General features: G+C 34.9%; 1 protein-coding gene across 4 annotated transcripts in view; it reads left to right on the top strand.

Annotated features, from left to right (window-relative positions):
- Positions 1-19,723, top strand: part of LOC121297596 (gamma-aminobutyric acid receptor subunit gamma-2) — a 30,623-nt gene extending 10,900 nt beyond the window's left edge. For 2 of the 4 annotated variants that reach the window (XM_041224015.1, XM_041224014.1), the window contains 6 exons: positions 82-164; positions 1,334-1,471; positions 10,168-10,320; positions 12,195-12,397; positions 13,672-13,695; positions 16,548-16,946. In XM_041224015.1, coding sequence (XP_041079949.1) covers positions 82-164; positions 1,334-1,471; positions 10,168-10,320; positions 12,195-12,397; positions 13,672-13,695; positions 16,548-16,826 — 880 coding nt within the window. In that variant the 3' untranslated portion in view covers positions 16,827-16,946. Of the gene's footprint in view, positions 1-81; positions 165-1,333; positions 1,472-10,167; positions 10,321-12,194; positions 12,398-13,671; positions 13,696-16,547; positions 16,947-18,291 lie in introns of those variants that run through there. The other 2 variants (XM_041224018.1, XM_041224016.1) reach the window with 2 other exon arrangements.
- The last annotated feature ends 4,656 nt before the right edge of the window (positions 19,724-24,379 follow it).

Raw genomic sequence — 24,379 nt, 5'->3', positions numbered from 1 at the left:
CATGCATGCATAAATACATTGACAAGTGGACAGAGGGATGATATTTGAAATATAACTGTTTTTTGTTATTTGTATTTTTAGGTTAACTATTGATGCTGAGTGCCAGTTAAAACTGAACAATTTCCCCATGGATGAGCATTCCTGTCCTCTGGAGTTCTCAAGCTGTAAGTCTGAGCATAAGTTCATTTTATATTAAACACCATCAGAGGAGAAAATTAGCATGCAAAGTGGTAGCATCACCATAATGTTTAATTTCAAAAATCACACGTCACATTAAATAAAAAGAAGCAGCTGTTTTCTGTAGTGACTTCATAAGTAAAGTCTGATAAATACTTATCTTTTCTTAACTGTAAAGACTGTGTAACTGATGTATTCCTGCAAATATTCCATGATGGTTTTGTATAATTCTGTGGGGGAGTTAGACTAGCTATAAAACAAAATACACTTTCCTTAAAATTGTATTATATCAATCAATCTTTATTTTTTATATAGCGCCTTTCATAGTGGACCACCATCACAAAGCACTTTATACCTCTTATGACAATTCACAACACTTTCTACATGAGTTACTGTATATTTTTTGTTCTATAAATGTATTTTAATTAAAAACGTCAGAATAAACCCACTGCAATATAGTGGTCAAGTGGACCAGGAAAGAAGAAAGTAAATGTTGTTATAAAATTGGCACGTGGGAAATGCAAAAATCAGAAAGGCGTAATGACATGCATAAAGGCATTGTTGGGTCAACTGCATTAGATATGACAGCAAAACCTAAGATGTCAATTCCAGGCTCCCACATTATTGCACATATCATTCAACAGGGTTAGATTTTGTATATTTATTTATTTATTTATTTATTTTATGTTTTTGGCAATTACAAACTAAATTAGATTTTTCTTTTTTTTTTTGGTTTTCAAACATTTTGTTTGACTGACCTTATACAGCCCTATAGCAACTTTTTGTATTTTAAATAACTGTTTTAAATAAATATTTTTGTATATTAAATAACTGTTGATTTTGGAAAAGAAAAAGATGCAATATCTGTCTCTAAGCGTCTTTAAGAAGTTGATATTTGTTTAATGTGTTTAACTCTTATTTAACTTATATAACTTACCATTCAAGCATGATAAACAATGGGTATTAATTGTGTTTAAATGGTAGACAGTGGGAGTGTAAGTGATATTCTAATGGCATTCAGCTATGGCCAAAGGTTTCTTTGATTCTTCTTGATCTACTGTACAAAATGTTGAAAATCACCATTCAAATCACAGGCTCTGCACGTAGCTCAATGTGTGTTTTTAAAGGAATGCACTGATTCACTGTTTACATTTAGATGGCTATCCAAGAGAAGAGATTATTTACCAGTGGAAGAGGAGCTCTGTTGAGATTGGAGATACTCGATCATGGAGGCTTTACCAATTCTCCTTTGTTGGCCTGAGAAATACAACAGAGGTTGTGAAGACAACTTCAGGTAAAGCGAACCTTAAAGCATCACATTCACAGCAAAGCAATCTGCGTTCCGGTCTTAAATGAGCTAACATTCTGAAAGATTTAGTGAGCTGTGCTGATTGATTGCAGCAGAGCTGTATGTGTCTAGCATATTAGAATGTGAAAGTCTGCAGAGGACCCTGCTACAGACCAGGCATCTCAGTTACATAGGAGCTCAAGTGCAGGGCGGCGTAAGAACCAGTGAAAGGGTTCATGCCTACAGCACACCTTGCTAATTTGAAATCTGAAACCGGCAACATGGTTTTTTAAAAGTGGGCATTACTATTACTGACTGAAAAACAATATTGTTTTAATATAACCTTAGCCCGATGCTTTCCCTTTTCTAGCAGTAGTGGAAAGGAGATAAGGTAATAAAGGTCGTTTTACTAAATTTCAGGAGAAAATGTTGCCAGACTATTGATAGAACTGTGAATGCTGCTAGGTGCTTAATAGTCCCAGAGCAGCTACCAGCTGTAATGGGATAAGAATCCATTCCCATTATTATGACAAATCACCTCTCTCCATCAGAGGAAGTGCAGATTGTTTGAAAAGGTGCAGTTTATTATGCCACTTTGTTTAAATGCTTATTGATTGTAGAAAGGGATCTTTTGGCTGTGCACCAGATGCCGGTGGTATGATGGGTTGCTCCTTTTAGAGAAATCTCAATATTGCAGCTCATAAAAGCTGGAAACAATTGTGGCAACCACAAAGCAGATCATGATTACCACTGCAATTAGTTTCCTGCCTTCCAAGTATATTTTATCAAATGGACACCAGCAAGTAGTTCAACTACTGACACTGACAACATATATTCTGCATACTCCAGTATGATGTATACTACATTATTTATATAGTATTAATTTACCCATTTTTATAAATATACAAATATAACTCCTGGGTGGGTGTGTGTGTGTGTGTGTGTGTGTGTGTGTGTGTGTGTGTGTGTGTGTGTGTGTGTGTGTGTTTATATATATATATATATATATATATATATATATATATATATATATATATATATATATAGATAGATAGATAGATAGATAGATAGATAGATAGATAGATAGATAGATAGATAGATAGATAGATATATAGATAGATATATAGATATATATGTCTTCAGTGTCCTATCATAATATATTTACTGTATATAGAGTACAGTCGTGTGATCACTGTAACAGAAAAGTATGCAAAGTGAATTTAAACAGCAAGAAGAATGCATTTGTTGACTTCTCCATGTCATATAGTGAATGTACTATAACTAACAACCAGCTGAATATTGGATTGCAAAAGCTAGCTACGAATTCTAGTCAGTCTTCCATTTCATGTTTTTGAATGCTGAGCTGAGTTTCGAGGATCCAGAAACAACTAGTAACATCTACTGCTTCTGATCAATAAGACTAACGTTTATAGAAAGGAGAGCAGCGTAGTGTACATTCCTGGTAATGTTTCATGTCTGCAGGGTTCCCGTTTATTCAAGCTACAGCCTGTTGAAAGAGATGTGTTTGCTCATGTAACATTTAATTTGTTCAAGCAAGGGCCTTGTTTTACTCAGATAAAAAAAAACATCCACATGATTTTTGTTTCAACAGCAGAGGACCAAACCAATATGATAAAGATGATTACATCAGTAAAAAGCTTTTTTGTTTAAAACAGGCTTGTTCTATACATTATTAATATGATGGAGTGGCAGGTCTAGAAAAGACATAGAAACACAGTATGTGTGCAGTAGTGAAGCCAGGTAATAAGAAAGTTGTCTGCTAGTCTCAGATGTGTCAGTGTTATTGGTGGTTTTATGACATAGACGCCTCCTCTTGTTTATGCCAAGATACTCAGGTAATTTTTATGACCAGCTTCAGCTCTTCGGTGTATAGTGTTCAGCCATTGATGTGTTCTGTGGTCTACAGCATAGCAACCAGGTTAGCAACAGACTTCTATCAAGAACAATGGAGGCCATCCTTCAACTTCAAAGGTGTGCAATTATATTTCCATGGCTGCAATTTGTCTTGGTGTATCAGCACATTTGAAAATTGTATGAAAATGACAATTACTGTTTATTAAAGGCTGTGGTATTGTAATGTGTAGTGTCTCCATATATTTGTTCCTTGTTTTTGATCATTTAGAAGCTCGGAATGCTTATAAAAGATTTCTGAAATAACCTTTGTGTAATTTATGAAGAGCAGCACAGTAAATCACGAGCAAATCAAACCTGAATATCTTTCATTCAGTTACTGTTGTGGGTAAACTAAAGGACAATTAAAGGACACTGCCCTTGTGAATGTGTTCTGTAGTAAAAGGTACTTAAATTTGGTATTTTAGTGATAAATACCAACCTTTACTTCAGAGAACTAACTAACTAAAATAATAAATAAAAAAAAATTAACTGTTCAGAAAAATACAGCCTGTTTAGTTTTTATTTGCGTCCAATCAGAAACAACTATTGTAAAATGAAGGTTATATAAGATGTATTCAGTTACCTTCATTGTAGAAAAAAAAAATGAAAATAGCCTCTCCTGTAGTGAGGTGTCACTTGAAGCAGACAGATTGGCATGTTATAACCACGAATTTCTTATCCACTCCTGGCTTCAGATTTCTTTCTTTTCACTTTTCCTAAATGCATTTTCTGTGGGGGGATGGGTTGCTTTAAGAGAGGGCACTGCAATGCAGTGCACCGTCTGCTTTCCAGACACATTGAGGGTGATGTTCAGTAGCTGGAAGTAGCCCTAGCGTGCTGGTTATTGTCATATTATAACTTACATCATAAGACTTTTTGGTAATCAGGTCACCTGCTTTGTGCCTTTGGGTATTTTGTTATTGGAGATGACAGTGATGGAATGAGAATTGAAGGAAAAGGAGATATTATATATATATATATATATATATATATATATAATATATATATATATATATCATATATATAATATATATATATATGTGTGTGTGTGTGTGCGTGTGTGTGTGTATATATATATATATATTACTATATATATATATATATATATATATATATATATATATATATATATATATTTGTTGCACTCCCAGAGTTCTCTGCCAGTTTCAATAAGTCAGACAATATTAAAAAATAATAATAATAATTCTTCCCCTGTTATGTAGTACAGTATGAAATGTAAAATTGGACTATTCTTTATAGTTTCAGTGGCTTGCACTTTTTTGTTGTTTGTGTGTATTGTTCTGTATGATTTAACTTGAGCATTGAGATCTGTAGGACACATCAGCTATCTTCACAGTTTATGGAAGCCCACACTTTCCAGATGAGAAGTTGACAAGTTAAATCTGGAGGCATCATGAATGAAATAATGTACCATCTCAGAGCCAAGTGGAGATGTGTGTATGTGCATTTTTTCTTTCTTTTTTAGTCTGTAAAGCCTTTTTCTGTAAGCAAACAAGGCAGAAGAATATGGATATCAAGTTTCCTTCCATTCTGAAGGATTCATCACTTAGGTCACGGTTGAAATGGCAAAAGGTTGATGGGTTCAACCCAACTGGCCAGTGATCCGCATCAAAAAACTGCAATTCAGCACAGTTGACATGGGCATTTTTGCATGTAGTCTCAGAAAGAGTAGCCAAGTATTGGATGGACCTCTAAGATGGACCTGTGCAGGCTTTGTGTGGTTAGATGTAGCATTCCCTAGCTGATGTTGGCCAAGTTTAACTTTGTTATGATGACAAATGATATGACTGCCTCAGTTTAATTATGTATAGAAGAGTAAAAGGAGTAGATACAGCAGTACAGTGATCAACAGTGACATGCACGTTCTTGTTCACTTTAAGCAAATCCATTGTGAATGGACTCAATAAAAATGAACTATTGATACATTCTTAAAAGCAACCGAAAATGTAGCAGTTGAGTCTTGTGGAGCTCTGTACATACTTCCTCAGCTGAAGAAAAAAAATCACCAGATAGATGTTGAGGGAACAGAAGCAATATATGTCCAGTGCTAGGACATGGCTTACTTGCACAAGCCGAGCTACAGCAGTGTCGGAAAATGATTGCTAGTTTTCCCCACCATTGAACACCACCTGCACATTAGGAGTCCCTGCAGTTTTACCAGAGACCAGCACACTGGATTTATTTGCAGATTTATATCCTATCACCTTTTCATTTATTAAACTCAAGTCACTAGATTTTGTTAGAGATGCAACCTTACCAGCCCTGACAACCGCAGTGTAGAAGATTTTCCGACGTGAGTTGAATTTAAAAGCACTGGAAGCTTTCATACCAGCACAATGTTTTTTTAACCCCCAACAGTCCAGTTAAAAACACCATTGCATTGTATTCAGCATTAAGTTAAGAAGTTCAGTTTGCTGATAAATCCTCAGTGGCAAAATGGAAGTGCTTCAATCACTGTAATCAAATACTGTAAAGTATAGTAAACCATGTCCAAGTTTGCACTTACATATCAGACTGTAGGCTTTGTTGGCAGTCCATAATAGTAATTTTAGCACGAGGACACATTTTTCTCCTCCGTTAGAACTGCTGCGTACCACTTTGTCAGTCAAAGCCAAGTAGACCTGCACCTGCTTCGTATGACAGTTGGAGGTTATAAATTACACGTTCCAGCTGTGTACAGCTCTGGCCAAATGTTTTGCATCACCATGTTGAATTAACGACGTTTGCAATATCATTTTGTAGTTGCTTGTTAAATAAAAGATCAAAATTATGTACACAGTGCTCCCCCCTTTATAACACTGTAGTTGGGAGCCATTGTTAAGAGACTGTGCTATTTGTGTTCCGCCTAATAACGACAATACTAGTGTTAGTGTAAAGGCATTATGGGGCAAATAGGAACCATGACATTACCATTTATATATATATATATATATATATATATATATATATATATATATATATATATATATACAGTATGAATGTGGTGCACTGCATGCTGAATGTCAGTAGAAGGTTATAATGGCCTGATCCTGGGAATTGTAGCTTTACAATATAAAGTATAACATTTGTCAATCAATGTACAAGTCTCTGGCGTGGCAGTCCATTCTTTGCCATGTGTGTGCGTGTGCGTATTTTGTGTGCATGCTCGTGAATGTGTGTGTGTGTGTGTGTGTGTGTGTGCTTGGGTTCGTTTCTCTTTAATACCATCTCTGACAAACATCCTAGCTATATTCCATTCCAGCTTTATTGATTTAAGTTGGAAATGTCAGACAGACACAGAAGTCAGATGCTGCTCATTCACTAATGTCTCTCTGAAAATGAATGCCAAATTCCCTTTACTATTTTCACATTAAACAACGTTACATTCCATTAAACCAACGTAGCAAAAACATGTATGAAAACCCAGCCAAATAATATGAAGATCTGAACAGCAGGAGTGTCCTACACTGGGCAACAGCCTGGTTAGAAATATATTAAAGGGAAACAAACCAAAGCATGAGGAAATTCATAAACACACCCTCTGGATTCAATGTCCAGTATTCTGGAAACAATTCATCATTGCATTGAACCTTGCATGTTTGTTTCCACCAAAATTGCACTGACAGCTGTCAGTGAAAAGTACAGACATACATTTGAATATGAGCTGTATGATCTATGGACCTGATACAGAAACAAACCAGAAAGAAAACCTGGACCCTGCTGGGTTTAAGTAAAACCTGAGTGTATGAAACCTGTTGTATGAACGCAGGATAAGGAAGAATCTCTTAACTTAAGAAATCAGCTGAATGGAAACATTGTAAAAAATACAATCTCAGCAGGGAGCATGTGCTTTCTACTCGTAGCTGAGTGCTGATTCAAGGTTCTTGTTTCAGAGGAAAGCTGGTATTGTCTATGGTCCAGAAACTGCTAAGAGTGGCAATTCCTTTGTCCCCTTTGTTGTTCTTTCTGTTGTTTCAATAAGGCACTGCAGCGTGGTTTAAATGTTGCTTCCCTGGTCCCTTATCAGTGACTCACACACTCTTCCAAACCAGCTTTTATGTTTTTATTCTTAAGGTAGTATATTACTTCGTTAGAAAGTTATCTTTGTGTTGTGTATGCATATCACTGCCTCAAAAAAATACACAGATGTTTCAAATGACTTCTTCTCCGAGCTCTAACTGATAGTTATGTTGTGTGATTATGATATGTGCCAATCTGTTGTCTACTGTAATTAGACTTTGTCTTTTGAAATACAGATTATCTTTTTTTTTTTTCTCAAAACATCTGGGATTAAGAATTGTTCATCAGCATTCAGATTGTTCTCTAAAGGTAAGCTTATACAAACCAGTTACAGAGACCACCAAAGATTGGTATGAAACTCTGTGATTAATACACATTGTACATTGTTATGCAATCAGTGTAACCTGTCAGTTTCAATGAACGTAGGAAAAGAAAACTAGAACTGGTTGTAGACACTAAATCTCACAAATCACTTTCTAACAAAGGAAAGAAAATCAAGATGACCTTAAAATGTATGTGTGTGTTTTTTTTGTTTTTTTTTTGTACAGCTTAAATGCATAACTGTTTATAGTCTGTTATGAATATAGAAAGGTAGGACAGCTAATAGAGACTAAGATCAGGGAGCTGCCAGCTCCACTGTACTATAAAACCTGCTGCCCATTTCAGAGGCAGACTTCATATGTGCTGCTTTATATAAATACCTCTCGTGTGTTGAGGTCTGCAGTCCTGCCTATCACAATTAAAACTGGGTTAAAGCATTTATATATTACAGAATACTTACATTAAGTGCTAAGTGGTAACTATCACAGATGTGCGTTTCCAACTTCTGTGAAAATATACTGTATAATGTAACTTTGATTTCTTTCAGCTTCTAAAGCTGTATTTTACCCTCTACTGCATGATATCTAAGCAAACATGCTTTTAATTATCTTTTTTTGTTGTTTTTTGTTTTTTTTAATGCAGCAAAGCTTTAAGTATGAAAGTACTTACTACAAACTTAAAGGGAAATAGAAAATGACAAGGTTTTGCTCGTAATTGTTCCTGAAGTATCAATGCTAATGGTATATAGAATGGTACAGTATCCTGTCATTAGTCATAATACAAGATGTGGCCTAATTGTTTTACAGGGAGCTACTAGAGTGGAGGTTGTGTCACTTCTCACCAGGGAGCTTGTACTAAAATAAGTGCTGTCCACTGGTTGTTGTCTGTGGTGCTGATTTAATCTGTTTTAAAAAAGTCAGACATTGTCCCTGACCCTGAAACCTAAGAGTTGCTGTAAGTCCTAAGTCCTGTTCTGGGGAGGTGTGCTGGTTCCTGTTGTTTTCGGGAGGCGTGCTGGTTCCTGTTGTTTTGTTTGTTTGAATTTTATTGAGAGTGAAAAGTAGATAATTTACTTAAAAAAATAAACATCCATTTGTTACCATAACAGGTTACCAGGGATTGTGTAATCTTATTGCAAGTTTTAAGGCCATTGGCATATGAACCAGTTTCAAATGGGTTGTGTAGTACTAACGGATAGAATTAGCTATTATACATAACATTATTTTGTGTAGAGAAATTCTGCATTTCCTTGAAAAGCTTAATATGTGGAAAAAAAACCTCCCACATGCTCTCCATCATTTTGTACTTCGTCCACATTTCTCCCTTGGGATATTTGGTTTATTTTTCATGGGTACGTGGCAGTCACTGAAAATATTTAATGTGTTCTGGTATATGAAAACCTAAACCATTACATGGATGGTGAATGAGTGCTCCCTGTAGTTCTGGAAATTGCCCTGTAACATGCTGTGTGGAGCACTGTAGAAGAGATGTCTGCAGCTAATTCAGCTTGACATAAGTGAAATAAATATAATTAATTACTATAGACAGCTGAGTGTAGCTTTACCCTGGTTGACAAAGCCCAAACTGTGCACTAACATGAAACATCAGCAAGGAAAAGCTCCTTATGTTTTTACACATATTAAGGTAATTTTGAAAAGCATTAATGAAGCAGAGGTTATGGCTGTTTATACAAATCCTACAAGTTGCACATCTCCTAGGCCTTTTCAAGACTTATTAGCAATGAATCAGAAATTAGACTTTGATACTATCATATGAAGTAGGTTTTGTTGTATTTGTTTATTAAGCTTGAAACAGAAAAGTTTGGAATGGGTGGAATAAGCATCAGAGTATATGAGTGTAATAAATGGGTATGCAATCCTTCAAGGAAGTCAGGGGTGGAGAACTGCACAGAGTGTGTTCTCGATAAAATGTCAAACTTTTTATCTAATGTAATTCTGGATCCAATGGTAGACATTGGTTATCATCAATGAAGTTTATCAAAGTGTTACTTTCATTTTATAAAAATGGTGATATATAGGACCTTGATGAATCTGGCCCTACAGCTTTGGCCAATGCATCACCCTAAAGAATTAATTAATTTTGCTTCATAAAGTAAGGAGGCAGTGTGGTCCAGTAGTTAAAGTCCAGGGCTTGTAACCAGAAGGTTAATTTTAATGGGGACAAAGAAATGACAGCACAAGGAAAGCATGAATGACTGAAAGAAAGAAGACAGATCTCAGTGGAGCTTGAATGAGGTCAACACTTTCTAAGTAGATCACTATTCCACTGTATAGAGTTGGAAAAAAAAGAACACACTGGAAAACTAAACATTAATCTAGGAATTGCTGGGTGTGTAATGTGTCACATGTAACAATGTGGTTTGCAGACTTCAAAAGGAAACACTCTTACACTCTCTCTATCTCTCTCTCTCTCTTTCTCTCACACAGGAGATTATGTGGTGATGACAGTCTTCTTTGAACTAAGCAGGAGGATGGGTTATTTTACAATTCAAACCTACATTCCCTGCACTCTGATTGTTGTGCTGTCTTGGGTGTCTTTCTGGATTAATAAGGATGCAGTGCCTGCCAGAACATCCTTAGGTAACATTTTTATAATCAGCCAAGCTAGTGCAAACATGCAATAGACATTAGTGCAATTCCTGAACTGACTCGTGCTAATCAATAGCATCAATAACCCCTCTAAAACTGTATGTATATATATATATATATATATATATATATATATATATATATATATATATATATATATATATATATATAGTTTTAGTGGGGTTATTCTTGGCTCACTCTGATAAGGCCAAGTCTCAGGTAGTAATTGTGCATGCTGCGCTTATTTTTTAAAAAATGTACATAAAATATGTAATGCAAATATTTGTAAATAGCATGTTTACACAGATAACCATGAATAAAAGTGTAGATAGCGTCTCGCTTTGTTTCAATTTGACAAATTTGTCAACACTACTCTGTTTTAAAGATCGCTCATCTCCAGTACAATTATTCAGAGAAAGTGGATTCATAACTAAATATACTGTGGTGTTTCCCTTGTCTGGTGAAATCAAAAATATACAGTGATAGAAAATTAAATTCCAAATACTGAAATGTATTGTTTTTCTCAATAACAGCCGGCGAAATTCAGTGATTTCCCGGCATATTAACACCCCGCCACTGCTTACGAATGGTTGGACAGCTGTCAGATCTTTCACTTTTCCATTTGCTACTCACTCGTGAACAGCCTCTACTTGCTTAGGATTGGACAGCTGCATAAAACTTGGCAGATATTTGACTCTCCTATTGGATAAACTTACAGTCAGTACCTGCACCTGAAACATACACGGTGCATGTCCCATCCAGCTAACTTATGATTGGGCTACCGCAGAGACAACGCAGATATTCAATTGGTTGATCGTTCGCAAAAGCCATTTTGAAAAATAAAATAAAATAAAAAATGTTGCATACGTACAAGCACAGCATAAGCGAGCAGCACTATCGACAGACTGCTGTGGCGCTCTAGTGGTATTCTAGAGCAAACATATTATAAAGTTATGCCTACAGCAGTGTATATGGAAAACACTACACTAATTTCCTGTCGGGGGGGGGGGGGGGGGGGGCAGGAGGGTAAATGACTGTCAGCAGGGTGGATTAATGGCTGTGATGTCATTTGTAATCCTCAATGCTATCAGCCGCAAGATCACAATCATACAGCGCCCTGTGCTGAATGCTGCAGCATTAGTCTTGATTACTGATGTTACGTTCAAGTTGTTGATGCCAGCATTTTGATGATAACCTCTGTGCAAACCTATTCTGTAGGTCAATCATTATTAAAAATCTGTAACACTTACAGTTCAGTACTTAAACAAATACATGCAGGCTATATTTTCTGTTTCCATTGAAGACCTGAGTCAAGTGTGCATGAATTTGCTCTATATTCAGTGACAAGGTGTTTGAACATATTTAATCTTAAGGTGGAAACATTAACAAAATGTATTTCTACCATCCTCCCCGCACACACACGAAAAAATTGAAAAAAAAAAAAAAAAAAACTGCCAGATGTCCCTTAGTTACATCTCTTGGGCTTACCCTAACTAGACCCAAACATGATGGATCAAGGAAACGGCAGCATCTGGTTAATTTATTCAGCTGGTAAATCTCTCCACATTTCAGTCACATTCCTTCAAATCTAAATACTGTATTTTAATCAGATGCACTTAATCCACTGTGTTAACGTGTTAAGAACTATTTATTATTTATGTATTAATGTCATTTGATTAAAAAAAGGTGGTGCAATATAACATGCTATTGGTTTTTTGTCTTTATTAAAGTAACAATCTGTCTATTTATCTGTCTGACAGTCTTGAGTTGGTATATTGTACTTCTCAATATCCGTATATTCTATTTGTCTTCCAACACATATTGTTCTATGGTTTATATATTTTTTTCTGTTTGTCCATTCACAGGAATCACAACTGTTCTGACAATGACCACACTGAGTACAATTGCTCGTAAATCCCTTCCCAAAGTTTCCTATGTGACTGCGATGGATTTGTTTGTCTCTGTTTGCTTTCTTTTCGTTTTCGCTGCTCTGATTGAATACGGGACCTTGCACTACTTTATCAGCAACAGGAACCCGAGCAAACCAGGCAAGAAGAGGAAAAATCCTGTAAGTACTTTAATTGTGACCATTTCTTTTTTTGTAAATGCAATTGCCAGTAATCAGATTGCCTAAATACATTTTAAAATACTGTAGCAATTCTGTATACTGTAGGTGTTAACATACTTCATCAATATTGTATTATATGGCAATGTTAATGTCATTTTTTTTAATGAGCCATTTAGTTTGAATGTATTATTTTATTTGTATTTGTTTATTTATCGCCTTTATCCAAGGCAACTTGAATTAACTACAATTAATATAGCTAAGAAACTGTGATATGCTATGTACATTTAGTTAATTAAACTACATGGTGTTGTATGTTTTCAATATTTTTATTAAATAAATTGTACTTAATGGTATTTTATTGTGTTATGTGTTCCCAGGTGTTGCTGTTTACATAAGGTGTATGTATTGTTTTAAAAAAAATGTATTTCCATTTTGACCACATGGGTACTTGTATTTTTCCATGTGGGTACATGTGAAGCCATCTTGAGGCACGAAATGCAATTTAAAAGTTTAAAAAAGTGGTCAAAATATAAAAAAAAAAAAAAAAAAACAATACACACACCTTACATAAACAGTTGTAGCAACACATGGGAATGTGTAACACAATAAAATACAATGTATTTAAAACATGGATGAAAGTTATATACAGTACATTCAAAGTGCTTTACACTGAAATAGGATACTTACAGCCTTCTGTAAGTATCTTATTTCACACAACCTGCATGTTAAGTATGAATCAAAGTGAAAGGCTTAGTTTGAGCTGTATGGATCACATCACTTTTCCTGGGGGAGACTAGACTTTTTTGGTGTTTACAGATCACTATGTTTTCATAACTACCATTAACCAACCATTTCTGTATTAAACCAGTAGTAAATGTTCAAGTCACAGTGGCGTTAAATGTTCTGATATTGATGGTTATGTAGTTTGAGTAAGCATCACAATGACTCCAGGTTTACCTTGCTCTTATAAATACCAATGTGGCTATTATAATTCTTTATGGAATTGTACCGTTTAAGCCCATTCAGTTTCTGCCTTCCTGTTAAAGGAATCCCCTGCAGAAGAATTATGCGTCAGGCAAGTATTAATACAAACAAGGTAAACCTGCTTCTGAATCCTATGTAGATGTTACATTTTCTTCTTGTTTTTGTCTGTGGTCTACTACCTTCACCTGTAACTCTTAAGCTAGATAAGTACTATCTTTGAGTTAAGTTGTGTTTGTTTTACATCTGTTCTTTTTCTTTCTTTATTACTTTGTTTCCTGTTTGGATAAAAGCTCCTTCGGCTGTTTTCTTCAAAGGTATATTGCTTGTGTCTGAATAGAACATATTCACTGCATGCCACTGCTACATTTTGACCATTAGATGAACATTATTTTACAGTACTTGTAATATAGAATGCGTGGAAGTCATGTCTTTCCTACTTATTCATTTAGATAGTAATGATTTGTCAAGGGTGGCTGATTTAGTCTTTAGTGACACCATTGTGCATTTAAATAAAAAAAAAAAAAAACATTGTATGGACCAAGTCAGTAAAGAGAGAAAACCTGTATTTATTACTACTACATTATTACAACAGTGGCAGCTCCTGCTTTGCATCTCATCACAAGCATGGGAGGCTTTAAAACTGCTAAGAATTACACAGCCAGCAGTGCATTAACAGATTGAAATAGACAACCGTATGAGGTAAGAATCACATCACTAACCATTGAGCAGTGTAAGCATTGCAGAACTCATATTTAATTAAGGTCATCTTTCAAAACACAGTCTTTTTTTTTAAGATGAAGCATGCAGCCTTTGCCCACAGTTCCCTGTGCAAAAAAAAAAAAAAAAAAAAAAAGGCTGCTTAAATATCTTTTGAAAGAACATATCAGTAATGGTATGGAAACCATTGCATGTAGATGGATTGAGCCTCTTTATTCTGTATTATATGGCAAATTGAGTTGACACTTGCCTTTTACTGTATGTGCTCTGCTTCAGAATGAAATGCTCAGCAATCATCTATTTAACTTCCTGTGCATGAAACTCGGTGGCGTTATTACTCCCCTCTTCTCCCTATAGTGGAGTCTCGCATAGTTATGTATGAGCTCTTTCATCTCATTGGTCGTGATAAAGGCAACACGGTCTGGTCAATTGATCTAAAAGTGGCAAATGTGAGTCTCTGAAGTGTTTTTTTAAAGTCAGTAAAATGTGACATCTAAATGACTGTAGCTGTGGAAATAGATGCACCACTGTTTAGATCAACTGAATGTACCTCAACAGGTTCAGGACTGCTTACACACATTTGACATTTATTATAATATTCTGTGGTTATAGGTCACCACATCTGATTGGCTGAGCGACTGATATCTTGGTAACAGCTTGTCAAATTGTGATGATAATTTTGCATTGAGATTCCATTCTGTTCTGTGGCTTAGGTCCTGGTGTTATTTATGTTATTGTTGGGAATTGTTTTTACTGATGCCTTGTTTAAAAACACATTGCAAATATTCTCCAAACCAGCTTTAAAATGAAAAGAAGCCTCTGCAGTTGTCGTACCTTTCATTTAAATAATTGAAACAGACTTTCAACAAAGTGCCATTTTAGGAAAAAGGTGCAGTAATTCTTCGTACAAGGAACAGTCTGGGGTTTTCCAAGGTTGTCTACTTTCATCTGGTTAAAACTGCAGTTCCACTTCATGTGAATACCTGCACCAGGCCTGTTTTTGTTCTGTACTTGGTCTGTCACTCGCTTAATGTGTAACCCTTTAAGAACTTTCATTAAAATGCAGGCTGTGTTGAGCTAACTAAAATCCCTGGTTACATATTTAATCAGAGCATTATGTACAAAACCCAATTGAATGGTGTCCTGTTCTAGTTTTCAAAGGGGAGTTTAAACACACATAGCCAGTGCTGGGCAAATCTGGGGTAAAACAATGTTAAAGCAGACAGATTCTACAGACATCTATAGGAAATTTAAAAGTATCACTGCAAATATAAATGGCATACAGAAGATACCAGTTCAGGATAATATTGTTTGGAAATGGTTCGAAATTACATGCTGTCGGATTCAGTAAAAAGGCATCACAAGTTTATCATAATTAGGATATTTAACATGTCAGCAAAAGTCTAGCCAGCTAATTTGTTGTTCAAATATTTTTATGCTCTTTCATCTAATTGTGCATAAACTGATCAAAGCTGTGTAAGATGCATTTATTTATGATAAACCTTACATTGAATTTAATCCTTACCGAGCTCCTATGTAGGTGGTCGGTAGTTTAAAAACATCCTTCCATTGTGAATTTTGAATATTAATTCAATGGATGTATAATTAAGTAGCTTATATAGCATCACTGATACCTCTGCACTATTAAAAATAGATATGCATAAATACTGGAAAAGAGCACTGCAACAATAGTATTAAAAATGTAAAGAAATGTGGAGCGTGGAATGAAATATTAAGATATGTTAGTTTTAAAGCAGGTCAGTATTCTATACGTCTACTGCAAAGAACAAAACATTAAAAAAAAACTACATTTTAAAATGAAATCTCTTATAGTTTACGCGCAGTTTTCAAATACCAGTAAATATAATATGTGTACGTCTGATTTTTGTGAATGATTCATGAGAAGGGATCTAAAGGCAAAATATGGAAACCCTGCTATCTTAGATAACACAACATGGTACAGTTTGGATAAACAAACCTCACAAGGGGGCCAATAAGCCAATCGCAGAGTAGAGTGACTGATTCAGATGAAGTGAGACTCAGAACAGAAACAGCACATAATTGGCTTTTTAATTAAAGACCAAAACACTCAAATAATAGCTGTACTTGATGACAACAGTCTCTGTTGCTAGTATGAAATGCTCACAAATTATATACACGGTGAAGACTGTGTTCTCCTCGTACACTCGATGTCCCATGCACTTAACGCTTAAGTTAACATCTTCACAGCCATAGCTGCCTTGGGGACCATTGTTATCTATTCATGGAAACCCTTGTTAAAGCAGTCTAAGCCTGGATGCATACAGATGGATTGCCCAGCACTAGCATGATCATTTGCTTACAAAAAAAAAAATAATAATAAAGTTGCTTCTGCATTTGTTAAGAACCATGTGCATCAAACGGTTTCAAAGGGACAGAGCCTTAACACTCTCTGTCTTTGTAACAACAGACGCCCACTGTTGATATTCGCCCACGCTCTGCTACGGCCATTCAGATGAACAATACCACGCACCTTCAGGAGAGAGATGAGGAGTACGGGTATGAGTGTCTGGATGGCAAGGACTGCTCCAGCTTCTTCTGCTGTTTTGAAGACTGTCGGTCAGGGGCATGGCGGCACGGTCGAATACACATCCGCGTCTCCAAAATTGACTCCTATGCCCGCATCTTCTTCCCTACTGCCTTTGGTTTGTTTAACTTAGTATACTGGATCTCCTATCTCTATCTTTAGGGTAATAGATATAGCTGGCCTTAATATCAAAATCCGCTTGCAAGACCATATCTTTTTTGGTCTATGGGCCCCTAGCAAAACAAGCATACAGTGTTTGTCTTTTTTATTATTTTAATTGTATTGACCTTAATTATTATTATAATTTTTGTATTATTATTTTAGATTGTATTATTATTTTATATTATTTTAGTTTAGATTGAATAAAAATATCATAAAGCATAGAGCTGAATTCTGTACAGACTGAAATGCTGTCTCATTGATACCTTCATGGCTAGGACAGGTACGGATTGACGAGACGCAGTCAGATACTGTAACCTAAATTCGGTGCTTGTGAATGCAGCTCAGGAAGGCATAGTGTCAGGCTTTCTCATGCACGTTTCCATTCTACTGTTGCTGTTTTCTGAAAGTAAGTGTATTCTAGAGACACAGGCTGCAGTTCCATTGTCTGATTAGCTTGTGGTCAAGAAATACAAATCACAGCCGATAGATCTGGAAGATGATTTTTTTCGATCAAATATTTATTTATTTATTAACAATGGTTTAGTGTATTTAAAAAATGTGTGCAATTGCCAATTGAAAGAGACTACTGCATAGTAAAGGAATAAAACAGTTTAATAATATTAATCAGGAAGTAGTGCCTGCTAATTTAGGCAACTTCAGTTGTTTTACTCAGTTCCATAACTATATTGGCATTACAGACCTACTGTAAAAGCTTAAATTGATCACGCCTTGCCTTTAATGGTATGGACAGGGCTATAAAAATATATGGTCTGTAATAAAATGTAAACATGTTGTAAATATATGAATAGAATGTAGTGGTTTCAATTTACTGCATGCATTTTTTCAGGCCAAGAAAAAAAAAAAGAAAATATGTACTATGGTCTTTTATCCTGTTGTCTATGGAAAACTCCTGTAAATTAAAATGGATACATTTTTTTTATTTTTTTTTTCTCTGCCTGTTTCCAATGCGCATGAAATCTAATCAGGTAAATGCAGCAACAGATGCAAACTGTTTCAAAGTGTTTTTTTTTTGTTTGTTTGTTTTTAAAAAACAAAACAAAAAAAAAAGATACATGAATTGCAAACTAACCCTAGGATTACATTTTAATCAGGGCATCTCTATCATTAGAGCAGCTTTAAAAAAAATTATCAAGAACAAAAACTATGATATCTGAACGCAATTACTTATATACAATTCCCCAATTGTTATCTGTATCGCAAGTGCTGCTTGTTTTGTAACTTGATTACAAAAGCTGCTAAAAATAAATATAATTTTAGGTAAGTGGCCATCAGTATACTGTATAACCCTAACCCTAACCCTAACCCAATGTGGGATCCAACCCCATTCTAGCTTTACCCTGCCCCTAGTGGTCATTTTCTCATTGTCCATATCCCTTCATGTGTAGAAATATGATTTGCTATGGCATGGCTTACAGTAATCCATCATATACATTTTGTTTCCTAGCATAGCAAGACTATACCTGACAGAAAAAACCACCACAGGTGCAAAGGACCCCAGAGCAACAAACTCATAATACAGAGAAAGCATTTGAACTGTCAAATCAATCATGCAATGAAAGGAAAATGATCAGTTTCTGGGACAGGTGAATAGTTACTTACACCACCAAAAGGTGTGCGCTTTTTTCTTTATTGGTATATCTACCTGTACAACATTTTAAATTCCAAAGCCTGGGAAAAGCAATGTTTTCATTGGCTTTGATGGCATGGGTGAGTTGGGTTGATTCTTTCGCCTTATGTTTTACAAGGAACACAGTGTGGAGATGATCATCCAATTGGAACGTAAATGTAAAGGTAAATTGGGAACAGTACATTTTACACTAGTTTCCTGTCAAGCAGTGTGAAAGCAAGATTAGTTATATTGTATAATGTGCATAATTTCTAACCATTATCTGAACTATAACCTATAAACTAACTAACAAACCTGTTTAATTCCTATTGGACTTTATGAAACATACATAACTTGGTGATACATTCTATATATGTGTTTGGTTTTCTCACTAAACTCTTCCTCTTTTTTTATTTGGAGCAACTGGAAGAGGGCAAACATTTTGTGCTTATAAAGTAGTATTTGTTTTATTGTTCGTCAAACTATACATTATAAACAAAGTGATATGTAAAGCCTGCAGTCCAAAATAATGAAGTGTCCTATTACATTTATTTGAAGTTTTTTTTTTTTTTTTTTTTTTAGCCAATCAAAACCATTGATTTACTTTATTTAGCTGTTAATGACTTCTGTGCATGGTCTGGTGGAGGGGTCAAGATGACAGGCGAAGTGACACAGTAATATCTATGGCATTGCTTGTTTTGTGTAAGATATTTGCCACTTTCCAGCATTCTGCCTAACAGTCTGGAGTTGTCTTCTGAGTGGGAAAATATAAATGTGTGACCCAAAATAAATATTTTTGTTCCACAATTGTGGGTTAGAAGAATTGATTAATTCATTTCAATCTGGCTCACCTACCAAAAGTAACATTTTCTCAGAATATGTGGGTTTAGCTGCATCATATCCCGCAGTGCCAAATCCAATGGAATTCTGATACTATTTACTGGCATATATTTTCATTGAACAAAATAAAGCCTTTGCATTACTAAACTGAATTGGCTGGTGAATTCTTCAACTACTAAACTTGGATCGCATGTAAATAATAATTTACAGATATTTTCAGGACCATCAAGTATAAGACATATCTCACATAAATCTCTTAGGGGTAATGTTTTCAGTAATAACTGAGTGATACGTTTTGCTCGTTTGAGTTGTCGACAAAGAGGAAACTGATTAATGATTGTTCAGTTCTTCAATATATACTGTATGTACTTCAAAACCTTTTCACAAGGAATTGCACTCAACTGTGGAATTTTACAATAAAATTGTCGCATTAAACAATATACTGTCTCTGTGGAGTTGGAATCAGAAGGCATTAGAAGTCTGGGTTTCAGAGTTATTTATTCTGCTTCTTTCTTGTGTTCCGGGGGTCACATTGTTTTACTGACCGAAGAACAACCAATAGAATCATGAATTCAATTATGACAATTGCACCACAGGCACAATGTCCTATAAAGGCACAGTTCCACACATTACAGGAATTGCCAAGTTTGAGGCACTCTATATAAACAAGAAGAAGCATTATAACATGATATCCAATACTATTTTAGAATCATATCACCTGTGGTTCAGTATACCTAATTACCAAAAAAGGAAATCAGTTTTCGAGCACACTGTATATAGTCTATTGGATTTGTGGTACAAGATGTGTTTTTATTTTAAGCTTTTGATGTGAGTAATGTATGCTATTTTATCAGAGAGTATTGTAAACTACACTGGCACCAACATGACCCCTAAGCAAGAGACCAGCTGGAGAGGCAGGGATGGCTTTGAGAAGCCCTGGAGATTACAGGCTGTGGTATCAAAGGTAACCTTTCATCTGCTGGGGTGGACTGTCTTCAGAGGAAACCTGAAAGTACAAGGACTGTGTATATATTATGCAATAGTGTGCCGTTTCATGGATTATTAGTGTAACCATTTGGCACATTTTTAACCTAAGTAACCGAATGCTAAGAAGTGCTTGACAGTGTGTTATAAAAGAATAGATGTTTCGATAACAAACACTGTTTAGAAGTAGGTATTATTATTTCTCTCTTTAGCCTGAATCACAATAAGAATTGCATTCTGCTATTACTGAAATCTACTGAAAACCACCAAACCATTTTGAAAAGCATGTCTAGCCCAGCCAAGTGCTCCATTGTTATTGTTGTAGACATTAAACAATTTCAGTTGGTCATGAGGTCTGCCACCTGATTATTACATTGCATCACCTCAGAAAACCTGAGATTGTATACCTAGCCTACTATACACAGAAAATACATTAGACACAGATAACCCTTCCAGTCAGGAATTATTGTTGTCAAGCTGAACAATAAACTCCTTTATTGAATATACATGAGAACAGGACAGCTTTTTTTTTTTCTTTTAAACATATTTATACGCTACCTCAGACAGACCTTGAAGTCCCGTAAGGTTCGAACTTGATTTCCATTGGCATGTTTTAGTATTATTATTATTATTATTATTATTATTATTATTATTATTATTATTATTATTATTATTATTAATGCATTTATTTGGCATAAACCGTTACCTATTGTCCACAGATGGTTAATTTACGTATTGTGATTGTGTTTATTCATTATTTAATAATAATAATAATAATACACAACCAAGAGCTTGAGGTTCCACCAGGACTACGAGGGTTAAACACATTTTTAAAGCAAATTTGTAATTGGTTTTATCACCCTTTCTAAATGCAGGCACTGCCATATGGCTGCAGACTAATTTGCATGTTGTATAGTATGAGTCAGAGAGTTTATAAATACAGGCCTTGTTACCAGGGGGTGTTGTTTCCTGATATAAAAAATAAGAGCCCACTTTGGAGAATATGTAATTGGTTTCTTGCTTATTTAGATTTAATTGTAGTTCTGTTATTAATCTGTTAAACTACATTTCCCTACTATTTGATAATATCTTATTACAATGACCATCTGATATCAAATTCCTATAATTTACACAGTTCTCTAAATGGAAATCTGGAGGTCTGATCGTTGCCAGGGGCAACAGACATATCGTATGGTCTTTCAGTGTTATGGTGATATGTAGGCCTTGTAATACAGAAAAAATACAGTCAACATTCACTTTTACTGCTGTATAGTTTTTGTTTCTTGTCTCTGTTGAAAATCAGTTGGAGATCCTATATAAAGAAAGTCTTCAGCAGTGGTAGTGTACCGTAAGTGGTCTATTGTAATATTGTGATTGATTATATCCAGTTGCAAATCGAATATGAACTTCATTCAGATTGTTTTAATTATAAATTAAAATGTTATTAAAATCCATAATACAGCTTTGAATTGAACCTACTGTTTGTGATTCAAAAATGTACTTTACTGCCATGTATTATTCAAGACCATCTGCATATTTAAAAAAATCTACACTAAACAACCTTATTAGTAAGCAATAAAAGATGCAGAAATGCTCCAAAAATGTGCACTTGCCTTATCATACAATTATACTTCATATCATTGTTAATGCAATATCCCCAGCTCTACAGGAAATGATGTGGATCCAAGTGAGTTAATGAATGTGAGGCATTCCAAGACTGTTTAAAGGTCTTTATTTATTAATTGCACTTTCTAGCCTGTTAACTTGACTAGAAATGTGAACATATTTATTAACATTTCCAGGATTTGGGGTTAAAATAGTTTCCTTACCTCTTAATTTGATTATCATCAGCATTTTTTTTTTTTTTTTTTTTTTTTTTTTTTTATATTATTATTTCAGTATATTCAAAAATTTTGAATGCAAATAAACAAAAATACAATAAACAGCAGATTCCAGACACTGCTGGACGTTTGCATAGAAATATTTACAGCCCTATGGATTGTTGATAGCAAAGGTATAAATATACTGTCAGCTGGTGTAGCTGTGATTCATTGTGTTCAATGATTGTGCACCAGCTGTATCTGTAAGGTTGACATGCAGTAGATTTGAAGCAAATGTGTCTACTTTCCTAGCTTTACAGTGCTGTGTTTTGAAGTATTTGTTTTTACATTAATACTAGGCAATTTAATGAAATAGACAGTACAGTATGAAAGATACCACTAAGACAAACATGGCAACATTTGTTTTTGTCTAACTCAGAGAAAAACAAAGATTTATTCTCTGAGAGACTTCAAGTCAGATAAAGTGGCTATTTGTAAGATCATCACACTGAGGAACTTGGCAAATATCTTTTTCTTCCCTGAAAGGTGATTCTGCGTTTGAACACGTGTGTTGAATCATTAAATCTCCAATAGCTTCAATTTCCCCATTGGAGTTTGGTTTCTACAGTGTTTTGCATGACACCACACTGGCAAGTCCTTTGGGAAAGAATCAGCATTATCGACACTATAGTACTTAACAAGAAAGAATCTAAACCAAGTTCTACTGTTTCATGTTAGCATTAAAAATTCATTAAACATTCTTCACTGAAACTGCACAGCAGTTCAATCCAAAGACTGTTACACATAATACAATTAAGAAAACCCGTAATTCATCTACTGTCCCACCTTTTCCACAACAATGTTTGTAATTGAAGATTTACCTTGATATACATAAAATATCCATTAAATGAACAGAATGCAAAGTATAGTCCTCTAACAAATTGACATCACTGACTCTTCATGTCTGTTCATGTCTGATAAGACAGTGGGTCAGCGCCCCATATATAACAAAAAGACTGTACTTGGATTTGCAGTTTCAAGGACCAATAATCTGATATGATAAAAGATGTAAAAAATGTATTTGTTCATTATATGCCCTTCGGCCAGTACTATCAAACGCTGTCAGGGGAGAATACCTAGTAAGCTGATAAATGGCTCATCGCACAACAAAGAAACAGAACTAATTTGAATATATAATTATGACTCTATTTATCCACAACAAAGATACTAATGCCACTGACAGAAACATGGACACTAATTTTAAAACGTTTTTATTTGTTGGAGTCAGTCAATCAAATTGTAAATTAAACTTTCCAATCACCAATTCATCTTATCATTACCATTATGACACACAATAACTTGTTAACTGTATATCACCTGGAAATAAAGTAACGTTTAGTTTAGAGCACACTTTAACAAATGTATTGCAGTTATATTTCTGGTTGAACCAGCAGCTTACATGACTTCATACATATGTAGGGCCTCCATAACAGTGGTTCCTTTTCACAGAAGAATAAAACAATTAGGAGAAATCTTACAATAGACGCGGATAGGAAAGAATACAAAGCTGCATATTTTAAAATATTTGAATAAATGTTTCCAAGATTTCACAGAATGGTAATCAACTATCATACGCAATGACAAATCATTAATCATGAAAGTATCATAAGTGGTTTAATCCAGTAACCTTGAAATTAAAGTAATTTCCTGTAACTGGTTCTTAAGAGTCAAGTGAATGTAATGGAATTACAGGGAGTGAAATGCTAGACATAATTTTTGTGCACCTTTCTGATGAGGTAATCAGTGAGCACAGATACTGGTTTTTTTTTTTAATGACTGACGATAAATGCAGAAAGTTTCTTAATGTATTCAAGTAATACAGTTTGGTTGGAGCTTCACAAAACTCTTCCCCAAGAAGTAAGACTGAAATGTATCTGTCATATCTACATTTCATCTTAGTCCCAATTCTAGACTATGGAACAGAACTAATATTAATAATGTGTTTCTATAAAACAGTTAATGGTAACACTTTACATTAGGTGTCTCTAATGACTGTGTATTTACATGTCACAATGTACATAATGTGTAAATCTTTTTTGCACAATATATGTAAGTACACAATTGTATATGAAAAGGGTTAGGGACAGGCTTAGGTATAGGTTGTGCAATAAGATTTACACATTAAATACATTGTACTTTGTAAATATATGTGTAATTATGTGTAAGTACACATGAATTTGCTAAGTAACTGCTGTGTAAATTCAATGTAATTAGAGACACAA

Source organism: Polyodon spathula, chromosome 22, assembly GCF_017654505.1.
Source record: "Polyodon spathula isolate WHYD16114869_AA chromosome 22, ASM1765450v1, whole genome shotgun sequence".
NCBI lineage: Eukaryota > Metazoa > Chordata > Actinopteri > Acipenseriformes > Polyodontidae > Polyodon > Polyodon spathula.
Note: the sequence above shows the minus strand (reverse complement) of the source record. Positions and strands in the feature narration are given on the sequence as shown.